General features: G+C 36.3%; 1 protein-coding gene across 2 annotated transcripts in view; it reads left to right on the top strand.

The window, feature by feature from the left end:
• The window catches only part of CEP192 (centrosomal protein 192), a 62,919-nt gene that overhangs the window by 15,409 nt on the left and 26,098 nt on the right, over nucleotides 1-21,412 (top strand). The window contains exons 14-28 of one of the 2 annotated variants that reach the window (XM_032182659.1): nucleotides 1,110-1,237; nucleotides 1,686-2,718; nucleotides 2,840-2,966; nucleotides 4,310-4,481; nucleotides 5,466-6,363; nucleotides 8,094-8,242; nucleotides 10,080-10,310; nucleotides 11,565-11,690; nucleotides 12,682-12,825; nucleotides 13,014-13,077; nucleotides 13,714-13,853; nucleotides 13,995-14,087; nucleotides 15,146-15,261; nucleotides 17,367-17,534; nucleotides 19,461-19,551. In XM_032182659.1, coding sequence (XP_032038550.1) covers nucleotides 1,110-1,237; nucleotides 1,686-2,718; nucleotides 2,840-2,966; nucleotides 4,310-4,481; nucleotides 5,466-6,363; nucleotides 8,094-8,242; nucleotides 10,080-10,310; nucleotides 11,565-11,690; nucleotides 12,682-12,825; nucleotides 13,014-13,077; nucleotides 13,714-13,853; nucleotides 13,995-14,087; nucleotides 15,146-15,261; nucleotides 17,367-17,534; nucleotides 19,461-19,551 — 3,680 coding nt within the window. Of the gene's footprint in view, nucleotides 1-1,106; nucleotides 1,238-1,685; nucleotides 2,719-2,839; nucleotides 2,967-4,309; nucleotides 4,482-5,465; nucleotides 6,364-8,093; nucleotides 8,243-10,079; nucleotides 10,311-11,564; nucleotides 11,691-12,681; nucleotides 12,826-13,013; nucleotides 13,078-13,713; nucleotides 13,854-13,994; nucleotides 14,088-15,145; nucleotides 15,262-17,366; nucleotides 17,535-19,460; nucleotides 19,552-21,412 lie in introns of both variants that reach the window. The other variant, XM_032182658.1, reaches the window with a different exon arrangement.

Below are 21,412 nucleotides of genomic sequence, written 5' to 3'. Positions count from 1 at the left end.
CCATTATCTTCCTCATTCCAGGATGTTCCAAATATTTTTGAGCATTTCTAATATTTTTTTTTTAAGTGTTAGTGTGCTTAAGTCCATTCCAAGAAGTCTGTGTTTTTGTCAAAAACAAAACAAAACAAAAACAAACAAAAAAAACCCATGAAACTAGCTAGCTACTGAAGTTTGTGACCACTGTTCAGCTAAATAATAGCTATAACTGTTGCTTTAAATAATAGACAAGTACCCTGATGTGCTCTGTAGTTATTTTGATATGAGTGTTGCTATAAATGCTAGGGGAAGGACGTTTTTAGGTCACTTCATGGCCAGGATGTTAAGAGTTATTGCCATCTGATTTTTCAGTAGTACTGGCAATGATCTTTATCAGCAATGTCAGTATGCAATTCCTCTTTAAGGAGCAGTAAATGCAGAAGAAGCTGAGAGCTTAGCCACTTGAGGGAGGGTATTACTTGAAATGCAAAGTGTATCTAAGCTCCAAATATCTGCTACAAGCAGAACAGAAATTAAAAATAAATAAAAATGCTTTATAATTATTTTCTTACTAAGCTGAACATTTTTAAAACTTTGTTTTTTAGTGTTCTAGGAAGTCTGGATGTTTTTCTTTAAGCAGAAACTGCTTTGGTGCTATGGTAGCCTATAGATCTCATCAGAGTATCTCCTAGTTTGCGTTTGGTCTGGTAATCAAGAAGATTCTTAATGGTTTTGATGGTTTCAGAAACATGTCCTCCTTCAAGGTCATTGCTGTTTACCTCTGTCAAACCCTCCAGCATATGAAAAATGGATTTACTCAGATACAACTTTGCCAGTTTTCTACTGGAGTTGGGTTTGTGTTCATGGTACCTTGCAAATACCATTTTATGAGATTTGTTTGGCTTGAAATAATGTGATAAACTACCTGAAAATGAAGAGCATGAGCATATGGTACTAATTTTGTGAACTGAATGTAGACTTTGAGTATTGCACAGACAACATTTGATGTATTTGTACTTGTGCCATTATGGCAGTTTTTTCCTACAGAGCACTACAGGAGCACGTGTGTCCAATGAATGCTGATGTTGAGACGATATAATTAATTATCAGTCTTTTTTCTTCTTTCTTAGAAGACTTGGAAACACAAACAAAAGAACATGGAAATTCTACCAGCTGTGAAAGTGCATGGCATAGGGTGGACTCTGCAGCTGGAATACAAAAAAGCATTAATACAGAAGCAGCTACCCAAAGTAACTCAAAGGTATTTCTTCGTATCTTCTATTAATTACAAGTATGAACTTGAACAAAAGTCACTTAAAGGTCACTTGACGCTTCTTCTTCTTATTGCTTCTTTAAATAAGGCTAAATTTAAGCTTTCATAGCAACTTGTTCCTTTTATATCAATCATTTGAAATCCTAGCAGGTATTTCTGTTTCTTGGGGTGACTTTGTTAGAATGCTATGATCCTCTGGACAGCGAGGTGTTACTATTGTCATCTCATTTTCCTTTTTCTCCCTTCCTCATTTGGGTTGACAGACCAAGCAGTTCCACATAGTTTACAAAATGAGTAATTTTCCCATTGTAGTGTTTCTTCTTGGCAGTAGGTTAGAAATGTTTTAACAAGAAACGTGAACATATTAGGCAAATGCAAAATCACTTAAAATATACATTTCTTAATTTGGTGCTTAACCCATTTTCTTTTGTTGTAGGAGGGAATTCATGAGGACAAGGTGGAAGGTGGCTTATGTAATCATTCTGATTCTGTCCTAAGTATTAGCACAATTGCATCTGCTATTGCGAATGCTTCCTGCAGTGCTGATCCTACCCAGCTAGCTGCTATGATGATGGCACTCTCAACTAAAAATAAAAAAACATGTTTCCTTCCTGGAATTATTAAAGAGATGGAGCTCTCCGCTAATCACGCGTTACCTAACAATGTCGAAAGCAGTGCATTTGATATGGAAAAATACCTTAGAAAGACAGATGAGCTTGGACATGAAAGTGAATATGAGAGTATTGTGAAACATGACGCATCTGTCCAGAACTTTACGACTGATGGCTCTTTACTGAGTAAAGTTAGAAATAAAGATGCTTTTCTAGAAGACTTGTTAAATGATCATGATGAACAGCAAGAAGTAGATAAACGATTTCTGGATTATTTTCATGCAGAAAATGATACTCAGAATATCTGTAATCCATCTGATGTTTCCAAGCATGAAGACAGGACTACAAATAGTGTAAAAGGTTCAGAAAAGTTGACAGATTTATTAAATAGTAAACATTCACAGTCTTTAAGTGCTGACCTTACATTAGATACACTTGGTATCTGCTCACCTACAAGAAATGATGCACAGAGATGTGGAACTCCTTTATCAGCAAAAATAGAAATGTCACAGAGAAATCTGTTTGCTCACCAGACTGACAATCTTACTAGCAGATGTTGTACCAGGGAAGATGCAGAAACAGATCAAGCAACAAATGCTGTTCCTGAACCGCTTAATGGTTTGGAGAGAAGTACAGGAAACACTGTGTCACTCAGCAACTTAAAACCTGCCAAACAATCTGGTAAATATGTCTTAGTAAGTCCTACAAAAGCAAAGCCTGTGCAGAAATTGAACACGGATGAGACAAAGCAAAGTCCAAAAATAGAGAAGAGAAACAAAGAGGCCAGTACTGCTTGCAGTGGGAATGTGAAACATGTAACTTTTGAGAAGCTCTCCCTGACTTCCCAGGATAGTAATGGTAAGTGAATCTGAAGAGTAGTCCAAAAAGGCAAATGTAACCAGTTATAGAAAAGGCTTTTCCTGAAAACAGACTTGTATCCTGTGCTTAAACTTGTTATTAAATTCTGCTTATTTACCAGAACATCAGCCTGTTCTTCCTGAATGTGACTTGCAGCCTTTAGAGGATGAGCAGTATAGCTTCAGACCTTCAACTTCGCCCCTAATACACTCTTCTCCTAGTGATGCTTCTGGAACAGCGTTTTCAGGGTAAATGTCTCAGAGCAGGTTATAAGAATTACTAATGCTTCATGAGGATTGCTGAGTGATCAAGTTTTAATTGTAGTTTTGTCCTTGACCTTTATGTTTATACTTTACGTTTATACTTCTTTATTAAACTATGACATCATTCTTAGACATAACCTTTCTTTTTGCTTTTGATGTGTGTATGGGGGAACAATCTTAAGCAATTGTTAACTTTTTATTTTCCTCACTGGCATGATGAGAGAGACGATGGACAGGCATGTGGCTGTTTCCGCTCAGGATTGTCCAGTAAAGCAAGAATACAAAATACCCAGCACGTTAGCTAGTCAGATTCTTTAGATAACTCCATCATCACAAAAACTTGGGTATAAAATACTCTATTTACTTGAACTGTTATTCTAGTGCAATTCATCTACTACAAATGAAGCTATTTGGTTGGTGATTTGTATTTCAGTCACTTTCATTCTCAGGTTCATATCACTGCTTGTGAGAGAGGGTGGGCTGAAATATTTGTATTGTTTTTGAACACTTCATATTTTGAAGCTGCATCTCGTGTCAAAGATTTCAGGAATTCTTAGCAACTGAAAGGGTAATGTTATTTAAATGGTCTTCAGTAATAAGAAGCACTATATAAATTATAAGATTACTACTAAGCCTGTCATGTAGTCTTACACGTATACTATGACCAGTAGCCAGTGCCTATGTATGCTGTCCCGAAAAGAAGAGGTATTAAATTGTTTGCCTGAACTTTAAGTTCACTGCTTGATATTTAACTACAGTTAGTATGTGGTTTGTGACTTTAGAATTACACTATTTGGCATTTTTCAAAAATCAAAAAGTGCAGAAGTATTTGTATTTAGGCAAGTGTGTTTTTTTCTGGTTAAAGTTGGCAGCGACTTCAACTGTTTTCATGGTACTCGATGCATTTTGTCAAACATGAGAGCCTATATTTTTGTGTGTGTGAAATGAAGAGAAACTCAGCAGTGAAGAGGAAATACTGATATGTGATGTCTGGGATATTGAATGATTTCATTCGGTATTCTTTGATCTAATTGGATAAAAGTATACTTATTTCTTTTAATAACTTAGTGTTTTTTCTATGACCTTAGCATCTGAGTGCAGCTGTGGAACTCTGATGCTTTGTCTTATGAACTTATATTTAGTGAAAACGAACTTCATTTACATCAAGCCAGACCTTGTAAAGGTTATTTAATAGCTGATTTTTTCACTTCTATTGACTGTAGTAAGCAGAATGATGAAGTAGATTGATTTTAAAGTAGTCTAGCACTCATTGGGTGTATCATCAGAAATGTATTGTAATGCCAATGTACTTCAAATTTGTTTTTCAGGTCTGAAGCTGATTTTACTTGCACATCGCATTATCCAAAATCTCCTTGCAAGGAGAATACGCTACCTCAGTCAGTTTATTCAAGCCCGAGCATGAGCAGATTAACGTATGTCTCCGCATCTGACAGTACACTTAAAAACACAGCTGTAACGCATGATCCACAGACACGCTGGGTAAGAAGGTCTTGATCTGTAATTATGCATTGATTCCCTTTCTTAAAAAACACCCACCTCCCAAAACGAACTCTTAAATGGTGAAAATAAATTTTAACAGTTCATTAGAAAAGCCTTAAGGGTTGCAGAACAGCTTAGTACATACTGTGCATAGGGAAAAGGTATTCTGCTTCTCCCTCTTCTCTCACCCACTCCTGAGTTTTTAGAAATTTAAATTCTGAGCTAGATTTTGATTAATCACAAACCCTAGTGAATGTAAACATAATCAAACATTCAAAGAACTACTAACCTAAGAAGAAAAAAGTTTGTGGGTTTTCTCCTTGCATTTTTCTTTATTGCTTATTGAGTCATTCTGTTCTTGGAACACAATGCAGCATTCCGGTAGCAGTTTGCAGCATCTATATCTGCTTTTGTCACCCCTGAAGCTCCCTTTCTGCTCAGCTTCAGCTGTTGGGAAGAATACTTTTCTTACCCCACCCCCTGAGAAATGTTTATAAACTCCTGTTTTAACTTAATTTAACTTAAATGATTTCGGGACCGAAAGCACCATTTATCTATCTCTGACAATCATTCTGACTGCTCTTAGTGCTTTAGCAAAGAGTGTACTCTAAGAGTGATACTTCTGTTCAGACTTGCGGTCTTACGCTGATTAAGATGATTAGTATTCTATTATCTCAGTCAATTGGTTCCTTCAAATCTGGAATCTTTGTTATGCCACCCCTGCTCCAAACTGTGTATAAATGTGGATGGAATTTAAACACAAATAAAAGCCGAAAACCTCTCTGATAGCATCCATCCCAGTGGAAACTTTTTCAACTGAAGAGCCACAGATGTTATAAAAACAAAACTCCAGACAAGACTTGACAAACTTGATTGCTTATGTTGGATACAACACCGGTATTAGTGTCTGTCTCATAAATCCTACTTACTTTTCTAGAATTTATAATATTTCTAATAATATTGTATATTCCATTTGTTTACTAGAGTGAAAATGCAAGTGAACTTAGTACAACGATAATTCGAGCCAGCCCAACACCTTCACAGGAACATGCCAACGAAAATGTAGAAGACTACTTGTGCCAAAGAAACCGAAAAGGAGTGCTGTTTAATGTTGATGAAAAATCAGAAGAAAACGATCTTGCAGCTATTAAAAGAAAACATGAAGATGAAGTACAGGGCCAGGAACTGTCCACTGAAGGTTTACCAAAGAATGAAAAGCTGCTTGCATCTATTCCTTCAAATGTAGCAGCAAATCATAAAGAGTTAGACCCTGTTAAATCAGCTTTGTCAAGTAAATTTTGCAGCTTTGAGCCACTTTCTGTTAATGTTGATGCAGAAGCGTGGCAGGATCCTACAAACAAAGCACAGAGACAAGGATTACCATCCTTAAATGTATTACCTATGTTTCCTGGCCTAAGAACTTATATTCCATTAAATCAAAACTCATCTGGAGAACAGTATATTCCTATTTCAAGCTTTAAACCCCACGTCACTACCTCTGAAAGCCAAGCAATTTCTTCTGTTCCCACGTTGCTTACAGGACGTTCTCTTGCAACGACCCCATTTGTACAACAGCATCTGGGAAATATGCCATCTACTGGAAGTACAGTTCTGTCTCAGTTTCATGGCTGCAGCTCTGCAGGTTTTGGCCTTCCAGTAGGGCTTCCTTGCTCTACTCTCCCAGCAGGACATGTGGAGAATCCAGTTCCAGTAGGAATTCCTTTGGGTTCGAATCTTGGTCCTGGCTCTTTGGGTGCAGCTTCGCTTTGTAATCCACATTCTGCTTCCTGGAACAAGAATATCTTAAACCTAAAATCATTTGCTGGACAACCTCTTGGAACTGGTAGAAAAGAGTGGGACTTTTCGATGTCACCTGGTCTTGGTAAGGCTTTTTAAAAGTATGCTGAAAACATAGCTTTGGACAAGAATGGCTAAAATTACTATGCAAAGACCATTACATAAAATTAATGTGGCAGTATATTAAGTGTAACCACAACTATTGTTTATGCACCTTTGATACTTTTTAAAATGGTATGGCTAGTTTTTTTAAAATTATTTTTCTACTTATGTTTTCTAAATTCAACGTTTATAGTCCTTCTAATGGTCTTAAAAGGTATTTTTTGTAGTCTTAAGAGGCTAGATTTCAACATGCCGTATTTTTACAACTGTTTAAAGGATCTAGCACTTTCTTTAATCTCATAAGGAAGACAAATCCTAGTTGCAGTTAGGGAAAACAAATCATGCTCTGGAAATTCAGTTGTGTTTTAGCTGGAAAGTAGAAGGCGTTTATCTCTGTAACTCAACTTTGTATTAACAGCCAGCTAAGCTGAAAAATCCCAAGAGGAAAGTGGAGAGCTTAGGCTTTTTTCTAGTTATGAAAGGGGAAAGAAAAGCTGCCAATCTCCTTCTGTACTTTATGCTGTTTCTCTGTATCTTGACTTACCTCTAAATCAAAGCAATGTAAAATATTTCACTTCTGAGATTTTTCTTAATCTGATCTATTTAGTTGTTTTTTCTGATTTTTTTTTCTAGTTAATTCTTTGAGATGAAATGACAAGCTAGTGGTGTTGAAGGTTTGTATTTGTAGTAGTCTGTAGGTGATTTATTACTCATCTTTAATTGCTGACTTCTTGTACTTGCTTTTGAACTTCTCTGAATATCTGTGCAGTGTAGACGGGATTTTTTTTTTTTTTGGCAAATTTGACTTTTTGAACTTGTAATTAAATTCCAGTGATGTTAGTCTTAGTTCATGTTTTCACCTTCGTGTTTGTGTTTGAATTTTCTGGTTTGGAGGATTAATAATAATTTGTGGCCTTAGACTATTGTTCAAGTAACTAAAATTTTACTCCAGGTAAAGTTGTACACATGCCTTCCTAACTGAGAAGTCAATTTTTTTCATTAGACATGAGTACCTATTAGTGGGTTTGTGGATAATTGTTCTTTGGCATGCCACAGAACTCTTACTTCATTTTGTTGTCATTATAATGTTGCATTTCGTCTGAAAGAGTTATTTTGAATATTGTAGAAGTAAGGACCTCCTGGAAATAAAGTATTTGAATTAGGATTTCTTGTTGATTTGGAGGTGACTTTTGATGGCAGCATTTCCACAGCAAAAATCTACGCTAGGAATTCTCAGTGTTTTCTGTAGCAAAAGGTTGCCTAAACAGCTTTTTAGGTAGCAGTTCTACTTTAGTAGAGGAAGAAAAGTCTTTTTTGGTCACATTAAATGTCCTAAAGAAGTTGTGATATTGATGCTTGTATTTTTGTCATTTGGGCTACTACTGATTAAACTGTGAAAACTGAGTGTTTTATACAAGGTATGTACACACACACACACCTTGTAGGTTAGTGACTGCATGGGATGTCTTATTTCTTTAAGTATTTTTGTATGTGATACTTGAATTCCAAGTTACATGCGAAGAAGAAATGCCTGATTAAAATCGTGGCTATCAGGCTGGTGGAAAACATTCTGATGTAAACTGTAGGAGTTGAATGTTTCCTTCATACAAGGAAGCATTTGGCAAATGGGTTTACAGATTGATGCGGTGACAGCCTGAGTGCTGATTTGCTTGTGGATACTTGGACCTAACAGGAGTGTACTTTCTTCCGAAGGACATGTAAAAGTACCAGAAGAGCTGAAGTTCCCTAATGCCTGTTGTGTGGGAATTGCCTCACAGACTGCTCTTAGCATCTTTAATCCAACTGAACGGTGGCTGCAGGTCAGCATTGGAATACTCAGTATTTCAGTAAATGGGGAAAAGGTAAGAGTTTGTTTTGTTTTTTTTTTTTTAAATAGAATTATAAGCATAACACTGTAACCTTATGAGATGTCATACGGTAAAATTAGAGAATTATAAGTTCTTTCTGTTTTATAGTTAAGGTAGACAAAAACAGCGGTGCCCTCTTTCAGGCAGGCCACCTGATTTATTCTACTGAGTAGGAATAGTAGGGGTAAATACAACATGATGGGGTTGACTTTAAAATTGTTTTGCGCATGTGAATTGTGGTGAGTTTTAGCTTCCTACTCATTCGTTCCCATCTTTGTGTGGAAAAGAAGTTATCCCTAGAAATGTAGCAACTGTCCTCTGTAGGGATGTTTCTAAAACTGTTTTTGGAGTTTGCTCCCATTTTTCTCAATCTCTGAATCTCGTGTGACAGAATAAGGAAGATTTGGAGCAGGCGCCAAGCTAGATGGCTGTGGGTTTTATGTATCTTGTAGGCCATAAATTGGACATCTTGGACTTTTCCATGTACTTGTGTTGGCACAGTAATAGTTTCAGACAGAAAAGATCTTGAGAGCATGCAAGTGACTTAGATTAAAAGTCTACCAGTACTGTTTCCTCCACTGATGAATACTCTTTGCAGTGGAGAATATGGCAACAGGACAAGCATAGTATGCTTTGTGCTTCTGACAACTGGACATGTGGGAACTTAGGAGCTAGGTATTACTTCTGCCCATAGCTCTTAGTGGACTGTTCTCTATCTTGCTAATCTTTTGAAATTGTTTAGGGACATCCATAGTTCAGTTCAGTTGTAGATTCTATGCAGTACAGCTTTTTTGACTTTTTTTTTTTGAATCTGCTTCTTGTTTACTGGTCCTTTTTACTAAGAGATACCAGACAATAATTCATTTTGTGGGAGTTAGAAGCTGTAATGTATAAGCATATTGTACATATGGATCCATAACATATTTCTTCTTATGTTTATTTTCTAGCAGGTGTAGCACATGTTTTTCTTCCAGGAAAATGAATTCTGTTTTGTTGTCATTTCCTTTGTATATTTCCTCTTAAAACAAAAACAAACAAAATCACTAATCCACAAGTCTGTTTTTGTGTATGTATAGATGTATATAGAAATAAGATTTTTTTTAACATTTTCACAGTTGCTCAGTATCACAAAGCTCTTAAGCAACTATTCAAACCTCAGATTCTCTTGTACCAGGTGATAGTTTTCATGAAATTACTGAATGACATTCACATCTCAATTGCTTGTATGAAGAAATATATGTATTTAACTTGTTTGCTCCACAATGTAATTATTTTTTTTTTTAGTCAGGTTACCTTGAAGATGCACAGAGTATGACTTGCAGAGTGTCACTCCTGCTTGCAAATTATATATGAATATGTGCAACAGAAACTTTAAGACATTTGTACTAGGATTTACTGCTGATCTCCATCCTATCAACCTTTCCCTTAATCTTCCCTCACGCTTCTTCCTCCCATCTTTGGACAAAAGCACCAAGTAAAATTGGTGTCAGTCAGTTATTTTGCTGATGATTTTTTTTTCAAAATCAGGAGTCTACTTATAAATTCACTTTCAAATATAATAAATACTATAATCCCAACGCTAATCTTCCAGTAGATGCTGGAAAGAAATCCCAGCAACTTTCAGGCTGACTTATCTAACTTCTAAAACAAATGCCTACAGTTAAGTGAGATGGAAGTGGGGCATAATTATGATGATGCAAGAATTAATGTTGAACAAAAAGACGTACAAGATGTTTGTGCTGAGCAGTGGTGCCAGATGAATATAGTATTTTGAAAGAAGCTGTCCTCCAGCAAAAGGCTTGTTGAAATTGACATAGATTTTGTTTTTCAGATGGATCCTGCGAAATATCAATGTCTTGTGTTCAAGAACAAAGCAATCATAGGACCCCATTCTACTGATGACCTGAAAATACTTTTCTTACCTTGTCATGCGGGGATCTTTCAGTGTATTCTCAGTGTTTCATCTTGGCCAGTTTCTGCAGATGCTGAGACAATCGTTCAGGCAGAAGCTTTGGCAAGTAGGGTAGTTCTGACAGCAGTTGCTGAAAATCCTCATTTAGAAGTAAGTAGCCAGTTGTGTTTTTTAATTGTAATTTTATGAATAGCTTAATGGCTGTGACAAAGAATAGGAATGTGAAGTTGTTCCTCAAAGGAACCTAAAATTTCTGATGTTAGGGATGGGTAGGGAATATAAAAGAATATTTTTTAGAAACTTATAACTACTTAGGAAGTTTTAATTATGGAAGAGCACCTAGCTGAACATGAAGAATTCTTATATAACTGACTGAAAATAATAAAACGATACTACTTTTTCCATTATTAAAAGAATGGATGAGGTCTTTAACATCTAATGCTTTCTCAGCATATATTACCGACTATGTTGGACATCATTTAGCATTAAAACATAGCGAAAAGCATTCCAGCTGTAAGTTTCATTTTTTCATTTTTTAATTACATGAAGTGGGTTTTGATGTGGTTAGTTATTCCTTTTGGTTTATTTATGGCTGTAGAGAATCTTTTTTTTCAGACTAGTTCATAATTAAAAATAAATAGGTATATGGAATATACCTTTATCTTTTGTCTTACCATAAAAAAGAAAACAAACAAACAAACAAACAAAAAACAAAAACAAACAACAAAAAAAAAACAAACAGCTAGATGGGAAGTAGTATATTAAATCCAAATTTAATTATTGGAGTTATGCAGTTGTACATTTAAAAGTCTCGTCAGGCAGAAGTGTGCATGATGCTACTTTTGGAGGTGTCTCAGCAAACTATGTGGTTGTCTGTGACCTTGCTGACAAAAGTCAAATCGTCAGTATATTAATCACAGCTAGCAAATTTTTTCATCTTACGCTGAACTGTTAACCTACTTGGCCTAACTAAACATTTTCAACAAGTTCTAATGGTACTCTAGCTGAATATATATGAATAGATACAGTATTTTCATACTTCTGTAAATCTGAATTTAACTTTCAATGTAACTTTTGTAAGTAGTTTGACAAAACCCATCGTTGTCCATGTTCTTCATTCAAACTTGCTCCATTTTTAAATTAAAAGTAAACCATACTATACCTCTACATACCTTGTTACATTATTGAGATGGTGAAATGTACCAAATAAAAGCTGTGTTTTGCTACAGATCACAGCACAAAGTATTTTTATACAAACAAAATTAACCCCTCTTTATTTTCCTGAAGTTTAACTAGCTAAAAATATTACAATTAACATAACGTATGTAGCATCCTGCTGCTTTTGTATGCTGGTGCATTTGGCACTTTTCCTTCCTTATAATTTCTGCTTTGCCTTAAAACCAGGTGGAAACAGGAGAACAAGATTATCTGGATTTTGGTGACTTGACTTCTGGCAGTTGGAAGGCTCTTCCACTAAAACTTACCAACAAAACCCATGCTTTTGTGCCAATTAGACTGATTATTAATGCAGTAAGTACAGCAAGCATCTTGTATGTGAAAATTAACTTCTTGCGATACTGAATTTTAATAGAACCCTTTTTGGGGGAACCCTATTTTGGGGGAACCCTTTTTGGAACCCTATTTACATTTTATATGTAAATAGGAAATATGCCCTTGACACTAGATGTAAAAATCCCAAAGAGTCTAAAGTTAGTAAGGAAATAACTCTTGCAGGGTGATAATCTGGTTCAGCTGTAACGGTACCAGCAAAAGTGCTTGTGGAAGAAGTCAAACCTTTTTTTTTTTTTTTTCCTCCCTTCTGTAAATGAGTGCAGACACAGCCTGTCCCTGTGTTGCCAGAGTCAGTAGAGCAGCAGACAGCAAAAGAATTGTGTTGCCTAAACCTTCCTTTAGAGAAGATGTGTGAACTATTGAAGTGGCACGTGCTGTTCAAACAGCTAACGACTGAAACAAGCAGCTTTGCTTCACAGCAAGCTGAGCAAGTTCTGTGTTTCTCTGCCGGCGTGGGAGTGGGACTCTGCCTGCTCTCTCCCACTTGGCAGGAATACCCTGCATTGTAGGCTACAACATGCTCCCCTTTGCGTCTCTGTGGCAATGCAGGTTCTGTGTTGGTGGCTATACTGGCTGCTTTCTGTGCTGTCTTGTTCCCTTATGTGGGGACAGCAGGGGAAGGACTGGCCTTACGTTAAGGTTGGATCATTGCCTCAGCGACTGGGTCAGGTTTGGCCTTGCATAGCCAAACTTCTCAAAGCCTTCCACTAACCATTGTCTCCTTTTACTGCAGAAGGGTTTCTGACTATTTTTAGAATGTTTTCTGGACTGTAGTCCAACTGAAACTACAGATTAAAATAATTAATCTTTAATTAAAGATAATTAAAATAATTATTTTAGCAGGCTAGTTTTACTATTTAGAAATAGCCTTACATTTCTCAGTTCTGTCAGTATTCTTGTTAGTGACAATAAGAGTTTTAATACATTAAAAACTTTATTTTGTGGACAGAATGCAGTAGCTTGGCGTTGCTTCACGTTTTCCAAGGAACCAGTTAATCCTCCTAGTGAGCAGTCACTCCAAATGGATACGGTTTCTCAGATATCAGCTCCATCAGTTGTAAATCATGTGATCCATGCAAGTTATGATGGACAAGTAAGTGGTTTGAGTTGACTGATTCTCACTGTTACTGTCTGAAATGAGTTCTGAACATCTGGATTAACAGTAATGATTTTTACAGAGCCTACCTATTTGAGTAGTGTTTTATTGCTACAAGTTTCTTTACATTTCTCTTCAGAATCTCTGTCTCATCCATGAGATGAGTCTACCAATTTCTTTTTCAGGATCCTGAAGCTTTAACTGTTTGGGTTCTGTTCCATGCACCTAAGAAACAAATTTCTTGTTCAGGTATAGTAATCTGATTTTCATTTTTAACTAAAACAAATTTGACTTTTAATGTATGTACATGTTAAAATTGTAGAAACAGGCTGCAAATTTGAAATGAAACAGTCTTTGGTTTGTGTCCTAATGTTTTCAGTATCATGTTTAATTTTAGGACCTGAAGGGACGTACCTCTATGTCTTAATCTTTTAGATGTTAACAAGGGTACTTATACTTCCATATCAGGCGGTATAAAGTGATTATCTACTTCAAAATGTGTGAAATTCCCACTTCTTTTGCTGAAGGAATTAAATAATAGCTTAAGAAAATGCTATAATATAGATGAGAAATTTGAAGAAAAAAAAACAAAAACTTTTTTTTTCCCCCCAGCTTCCTCTAAGCAGTAGTATATCAGCTAGTTTAGCTAGTATGCTTTTTGGTTTGCTTTAGAAAATTTCAGCCATATTTGGCAGAAAGGTAAAAATCTTAAATAAGATCCTGTGAGCGTTTACCTGCAGGTTTGTGATAGGGAGAGTATACATCAATGTCCATTTAAGGGTAAGGTGTCTCACTCAGTTCAGCTACTGATCAACACGTCCATAGGAATGGCCTCTGCTGCTAGCAAACTTGCTTGAGTTTTGTGATTCACGGACTTGTTCCTAGATCCCTTGGGTCCAGCGGATGAATTCTTGGCAAGAGTTGATGTGGAATTGGATAGTCCAGGACCTACCGGTGTGATTAAAAGCATTCCTCTTCGAGCAAGAGCTGGAACAGCGAGGATACATGCTCCAAAGGACTTACAGGTTTGCATGTATTTACAAAGTATATTCTAAGAATAATTTGCTGTTTCTAGTAATATGTTTGTTTTTATAATACAGATTATATTTCTATATTTATTTCTGTATGTGTACACATACATACATATACACTTTTCCTTTTTCCAGACAATACATCTGTCTACTACTGTGGGTTCAACAGCCAAACAGCAGCTGCCATTGAAAAATGCTGGAAACATTGGTGTATATTTGAAAGTTAAGGTAGGCTGGCTTCTCCGTCTTGAAATCATATGTTTTGTGTCATTAATGCTGTATTTAGAAAAAATAATTAAGCCCTGATATCCTAGCTTAACTGGTTTATAAGTTGACATAAAGAGAATGAATGATAACAGATTAATTTGTACAATTGGAAAAAACGGATGAGAATTTTGTTTTGATGAGAAAAACCAGATGAGAATTTCAGCTTTGGTTATGTTTGTTTTAACAAATATACTTTTCCTGTATCTTAATGAATAGATTTTAACAGACTTATAACACATGTAGAAGTAGTGAATACTGCACTACACAGCTGATGTTAATTAGCTTGTGAAGTAAAGTTCCTTTAGAACAAATAGGAATATTAGCATTGGTAAATGTTTTTTGTTTTTGTTTTAATGAAGCTGCATTAGTTTGCTATGGACAGTTTGCCAAGTTAGGTATGAAGCTGAGTTCTTTCCAGGTATATATGTTCTGCTCACCTGACTATAATTTGCCTGAAAATCCCTGGAGAGTATAGTCCCAGACTGAAGGATAATGACACATTTGAAAATAGTACTTTGAGGTCAAAAAAAAAGGAGCAGTCGGGTCCTATTTTACAATTTACATACATAATGTATATGTATAAAACAAAGAAGGCTGTGAGCACAAAATTTCTTTGAACAGGGGCCACGGAGATAGGATGCGTGAGTAGTGCTACAAAACTTATGTTAATGTGATATTAAGAGTTGGTACCCTATGTTGAGGCTAGTGCTGTTACTTAGCTAGTAGTGTATCATTGCCATGTTGTAGTTACCACTCAGTTCTTTAAATCTCCTCGTGGCTCTTTTACTGTTGTATACACAGTTGATGTCTTCTGCTAGAGATATTTATGCTGTCCAACTGTTGGAAGAACTTAGTTTGTGTGAGATAATGTGAAAAAGTTCTGAAGCTGTCAGATGTATGTAAGTTATCTGAACTACGTGTGTGGCAGAGGGACAGCCAGATTGCATTATATGTTCTAGAAGTATTTACTGCCCTTAAATTAATTAACCTTTCCCCTTTGTTCCCCCATTCACCTTCAGACATCAAATCAAGACAGCTGCTTTGCTGTTGAACCTGGCGATCTCTTCCTTCTTCCTGAAGAAGAACGAGAAGTGACTGTGATGTTTTTTCCAAAAACCGTAACGTCTATACAAAGGTAACATAACTGATTTTATGCTGCATATTTTAAACAGTAATTTTCAACCTTATGGTTGTGAACAGATGTGTGTCCCCAACAGGGGACACTGTGGAGAAGAATTGACTTGTGTTGCTTTCTTGGTTCCCCATTCATGACTAGATTTTTGCTAAGGATCGCCTGTTCAATAGATTCCCTGCCTCATTTGCTGTGCATAGCTTAATGTGTAGGCAATTTTTCTTGTCACAAATCAGCAGCTATCATGAAACATGTTTATTGTTTTAAAAAGAAAACAGAAACCAGTAATTCCCTCAAGTCCTTTTGTGGTACTTGCTTCTAAATTACAGCAGAGTTTTAAAATACTCAGCTTCTGCAACCCCTTCAGTACCTTCCCTTTCCTTCATCTAGTTGAGACAAGGGAAATACTTTATCTGTTCTACAACTGAAAACCTGAAGCAGAGATCATGAAAAGTATTAATTTTGGATGCTATAACTGAACAGAGCTTACTACATAAATCCTGTATAATACTATTGTGTGTGTTCAACTTACAAATGGAAAATATATGAATAATTACACTTACATATAAATAGTTTATATAGGTTATAATAAATATAGTTTAAAAATAGTTTAATATATACTAGTTTAGTATAAATAACAGTATAGTGTATATATGGTATAGTAAGTGGTATAAAGTATATACTAATAATAAGTATAATTTATAATAAAACTTCCTCTATAACAGAGCAAGAATAGACAAAAGAATCTGTCCAAAATGTGTTCGGCTTCACTATCTAGCTTAATTGGGCATACCCAGTGGTTTAAATTAAAAGCTGAGTTCTGTGCTAATGACAGTATGATCCTAATGGATAGGCATGCAAAGTGATTCATCTGTGCTTCCTGTGGCCTTGTGCATAACTGCTTTGCTTTACAGCCTCTAGGTGCTCAGCAGGGTTAGAACCTTTTAAGTTCACTTGCAAATGCTGCCAAATGACTAATAAACTATCTAAAGCAGTAATGAGAATTCCTCTTCCCTGCTGGTGGGATACAGGGCTGTCAGTAGGCATCACAGGAATTCAAGGACAGCTAGACAGAAGTTCCTGAGTTTCATTCCTGTCTTTAAGTGGGTCTATGCTATAGCAAGTACTTCAGCCTGTTCCTTGTAAGCTTGGTATCCTTACTGCCCTCTGCCTTTTTTTTTTTTTTTTCCCTCTAATGTCTTTTTTCCTCTTTTAGCTTTTCTGAATGTCTGTTTCTTGTTCCCTGTATCATTGGTTAGGTAATTTCAATCTTTACTTCTGTCCCTATATACTTCAGTTTTTTTATTTTATTTCTCTGCTGGTTTTCTGTCTTCATTACTTAGGTGGCACTTTGGCTTTCCTTGTTCTTCTGCTTTCTTTTTTTGTTTTAGCTTTGCCTCCCAGTTTTGTTTGATAGTTTGGTCCAAATTTCCTATTCAGTGTTATCCCATTTCTTTCTAATTCATTATTTAAATCTGTACCCTTGATGCTCTTATTCATCTGTTTCTAAGCTTTATCTGAAGAAGGCAGTAGTCATCCACACTGTACTTGTGTCCTGTTGCATAGAGGCTCTGTCATGAGAAGCTCGCCCTATCCGTAGGCACAGTGTCCCAGGAAACAAACTGAAGAGAGGACCTTCATTTTTGTGGTTTAAAACGCTATGAAATTTTGAAACTCCTGGGTATATTGCACTTGTGAAACTTCACTGAAGCTTTACAAGCATTACAAAAGGCATTTCTTTATTGTACATAGGGACAACCAGACTTAATGGTTTCTTTCCAAGATTAGTCTGTCAAAATAATCAGAAATCAGCATGGGCAAAAAATATTTTCTTTAGTTGTTGTCTTTGAAACACTTGACTGAGCCATGCCCAGATGAAACACTTCAGAAGACAGTATGGGGTATGTGCAGCACACATGCCTGTAGCCTGAAGGATTTAAGTTCTGTCATACTTAAAAGCTCTGCCATACTTCGTAAAATAAAAGTACATTTTCTCCTCAAGAAGGTAGTTTAAAAAGGCCTATCTATAGTATTTTTTTCAGTTATGTTTTATTTTCACCAGCTAATCTTGTTCTGTGATTGACTTAAAAATTAATTATTTTTTAAAGTGTTCTGAAAATCCTTGTTTTGCCATCTGGGCCTCAGTATGAAGTGGTGATGAAAGGTGAGGTGGAAAATAGACCCGCGTCTACAGCTGCCAGCTGCTCGGACATCCCACCCATTCTCTCCAACAAGCAGTTCATTGCCTGGGGAGGAGTAAAGCTTGGAGGATCAGTGTAAGTAAAGCTTAAAATACGTAAGTGTAATATAATATAGAATATCATGCTGTTTACAGCACAACTTCTGTACTGTTCCTGTTCACATAATAATCCACAGGTGATAAGCTAAGTTGTTTGTACACAAGTGAGAGAAGCAGTATGTTACAAATCTTATTTTTGGACAATAATTTTTTGGAAACTAATCGTGATCTTGTTTAAAGGCTCTTGAACAAAGAAACATTAGTTCTTGTTTAAATAATACCTGATTCTGTAAGTTTTGTGTGTCATGTAAGTAGAAATGTAATAGAAAATATTTTCCAGATAATATGGAAAAATTCTATCGGTTCTTATGACGACTTTCTCTTGCTAGAAATAGATCTGTTTGTCTTGAATTCATCACCATTATGTCTAGAAGAATCCAGTCTGGTAATCTAATTTGACCATCTGAATAGCACAGTCTGTTGAACTTCCCTCAAGTAATTTATTTGAATTTGATTGTGTTTTGATATTAAAACTACTAGTGATGGAGAATCCATTGCATCCCTAACCATGGTTATTTATCCTTCAGACTAATTCTTGTCTGAATTCTTATGTAGTTTCAAGATTCCAGTTTCACTACTCCAAGATTCAGTAAAACTTTTCATAATTTTTGAGATATACTTTATTGCTTCTTTTGTATGTCAAGATTGCAAGTTTTGCAAATCTCTAGACTTCTACGAAGTATTACTTTGGGGACTAATGCACTTTCATACTGATACTGAACTTCTCAAGGAATCAAAATCATTAAGGTTGGAAAAGACCACCAAGATCATCTGGTCCAACTATTGCCCTACTACCACTGTCACCCACTAAGCCATGTCCCTAAGCACCACGTCCAACCTTTTCTTAAATACCCCAGAGATGGTGACTCCACTGCTTCCCTGGGATCTTACCAGTTACCATTTTAAAGTGATCCATAGAACCACTTCTGATAGATTTGTTGTTGTTGTTGTTGTTAAGATAGTGGATTTTTAAAATAGTATTTTGTTTTGTGTTTCAGAATGATTTTCTCAACTTTATTTTTTGTTCGTCCTGATTAGTTTTGACTCACAAAAACTATTAGGAAGCTGAACTTCTTAAATTTTTTGTTTCAGTGGAATGTAAAACAGTGTCTCCTGCTGAAAACTGAGGAGAGGCTTTGGTCTTTCTCCCTCATGTTTGCTCTAACTGCACGATCCTTCTTCTTGCTTCTTCCAGCTTTGGGGCTTGTCAGATCATTATGTTGATTGGTTTTTGACTCACTAAAGCAAAAAAGGCACTAGCTTCTCTTGCAGGAGAGGCTTCCTACCTCTGAAGAAGGATCTGAGTACTTGGAAGCTTGGTCAATGCCAGGGCATAATAGAGAGGAAAAAAAAAATCCTTTTTGATCAACCTCATGCTGCCAGGTGGCCATAACTTTTTGTGGTACAATCCTATTGAAGAACACATGAAAAGGAAACATTATCCTTAATCTAGTTTTCTGCCACTGTTCCAATGAATCTGGGTTGTGCTAGTTACAAGTCTGCTTTTCCATAACTGAGTGGTTCTGGATAATCTAATAATGTTTCTGTCTTAAAATGATTTTCATTTTTTATTTCTTAAAGGAATTCTGGTACTGACGCAACTGCTGTGATCTTTGATAGTTCAAGTCGCTATCTACAATACTTACACTTCAGAAAAACTATTTATATATATACACATATTTTTTCTGCTCTATGAGGACCAATGTGTAATGATGTATAATGCTGTAAAGTCTAAGTCTGAGAATATAGAAGTACCTTTCTAGCTGATACATCCTGTTGTACCAGGAGGTCATGTTTTTTATGAAATGACTTCAACTGTCCCATTTACATTGCTCCCATAAATAAATACATATAGTTAATTTATATTTGCTGCAAAGTATAACTGAATTCATGTTTTTTTCAGCCAGCAGAAGTTAACTCTAAGAAATAACTCTCCATCTGTGACACAACATTTAAGACTGGTGATAAGAGGCCAGGATCAGGACTGCTTTCAGGTAACTGCAAAGAGAATTTCTTTAGTATTTCTGATATCTATTAGGGTACATTTGTAATAAAAATGTCAAAACTTGTCTCATTTGTAGTGCTTGCTCAGCAAGATTACTGATTCTTGCTCTAAGCTAGATTAGAAATCAAGTTGTAGAGGATCTCTACAAATAAATTTCATCACAGAAAGTGAATTCTGAAATTGCTACTTTAGAATAGCAGCTCACTAGTCTGTTTTCAGTCCAAAAGAGTTGAATGGGGTTAAAGGTTTAATATACACTTGCTCAGGGGAAAGGCACAACTGAAAATAGTTTATCTCCTTTGGGTGGAATTTCACCCAGTAATCATCTGTTAAGAGTTAAGATGGAGAAATCTTTGTAATTTTCTGGCTATCTTTACAACGAGATAGTTTTGGTCATCATATGGTCTTGTACTGCACTGATAAGGATTTTGATTGCTCTTTTGGTCCCGTGTGGTGGTCATGTTCAATCTGCCAACCTGTGTCCCATGTCTGTATATTAGAGGATGTACACTGAATCCGTGTACAATTTCACTTCTCATGCAAGGTCGTGCCAGCACAAAAGGACAATTTTATGAATTATGAGTTATCCTCCTCAGACTCTGTTTTTCAGGTCAAGGATGTCCCTCAGACAGGTAGTAAATTCTGTCAGTACTCTTGACCAGGCTGTTGACGTAGCTATTCGTGGCATTGCCTGCTTGACTGAAGGTGGTGGTGATCAAAAATGGAACAGTATTTCCTGTTCTGCTGGTGTTCTGTTTGATCTTGGCACCAGGATGGAGGACCTTGCTCATCTTTGTCTTGGGTTGACTATCCTTATCAGAGAGGAGTCAGACATGCTCTGAAATGTCAAGCCAAGCAGTGTCACAGGACTGTAAAAGAGTTAACACTCAAAATAAATTGGAAACTGTGAAAGACTTTTTTTTTCTAGCTAGAGTCAGTAATTACATATTATTGTTCCCCCTGCACATAGTTTTTCTCAAGAATGCTTGAACCTGCTAAGTAGTTTAATACTTAATGCAGCTGAGACATGATTCCTTAATTAAAGAGCTCAAACTTGTCTGGTGTGCCTGTTCTTCTTCCTGAGTGACTATCATACGCAACTAATTGATTGAGCCAAAGGAGCAAATGGCTCTTTTACTGAAAGGAGTATTAGGATACTGGTGTCCAGCTATGCTGAAACTTGTGAAGGGGCTGGTTAAACTACTCTCAACTCTTTTAAAAGATGCGATCAATCTCCCAGCTCAACTGAAAGCTTATGGTTCGCATTTCTGTAGGACAAACTTCTGGTTAGACTTGTTTTAGAAAATGTCCTTATCGATAAGCCAGCACTTTGGGTTAGAATATTTGGAGAGTTCTAGGAAGTTCCTTGCTGATGTATCTCCCTAACCTTTTGGTGCTTTCTCAGAACAGTGTTCCTGTAACTGTATCTATACATAATTTCTTTCAAGATATTTTGAGAACTTTATTTTGAGCTCAATCAACTCAAAGTGCTATTTATTTATTTTCCTAAAATCAATGTCTTCACAGCTAAATTGTGGCTTCTTACAGACTTGATGCTTTAACCAAACAGCTGTTTTGTCTCTGGATCTTGTGTCTGTAGCTTGCTGTCTTTGCCCTGAAGTGCTCGTTCCTTTGTAAAACAAACAACAGCAAAAAAAAACAAACAGGGACTAGCAAGCTATGTATTTACTCTGAGACCACCCAGATGAACGTGGTAGCAGAGCTACCCTGGAGACTTTAGGGAGAGCTGAAACTGTAACAAGGCTGCATCAAACTGGAGCTCTGTTTACACCTCTTGAAACTGCCCTAGCACAACTAACTCAATACCTGTTGGAGCGATCCTTCAGTGG

The sequence above is a fragment of the Aythya fuligula genome, chromosome 2 (genome assembly GCF_009819795.1).
Source record: "Aythya fuligula isolate bAytFul2 chromosome 2, bAytFul2.pri, whole genome shotgun sequence".
In the NCBI taxonomy this organism is placed as follows: Eukaryota; Metazoa; Chordata; class Aves; order Anseriformes; family Anatidae; genus Aythya; species Aythya fuligula.
Note: the sequence above shows the minus strand (reverse complement) of the source record. Positions and strands in the feature narration are given on the sequence as shown.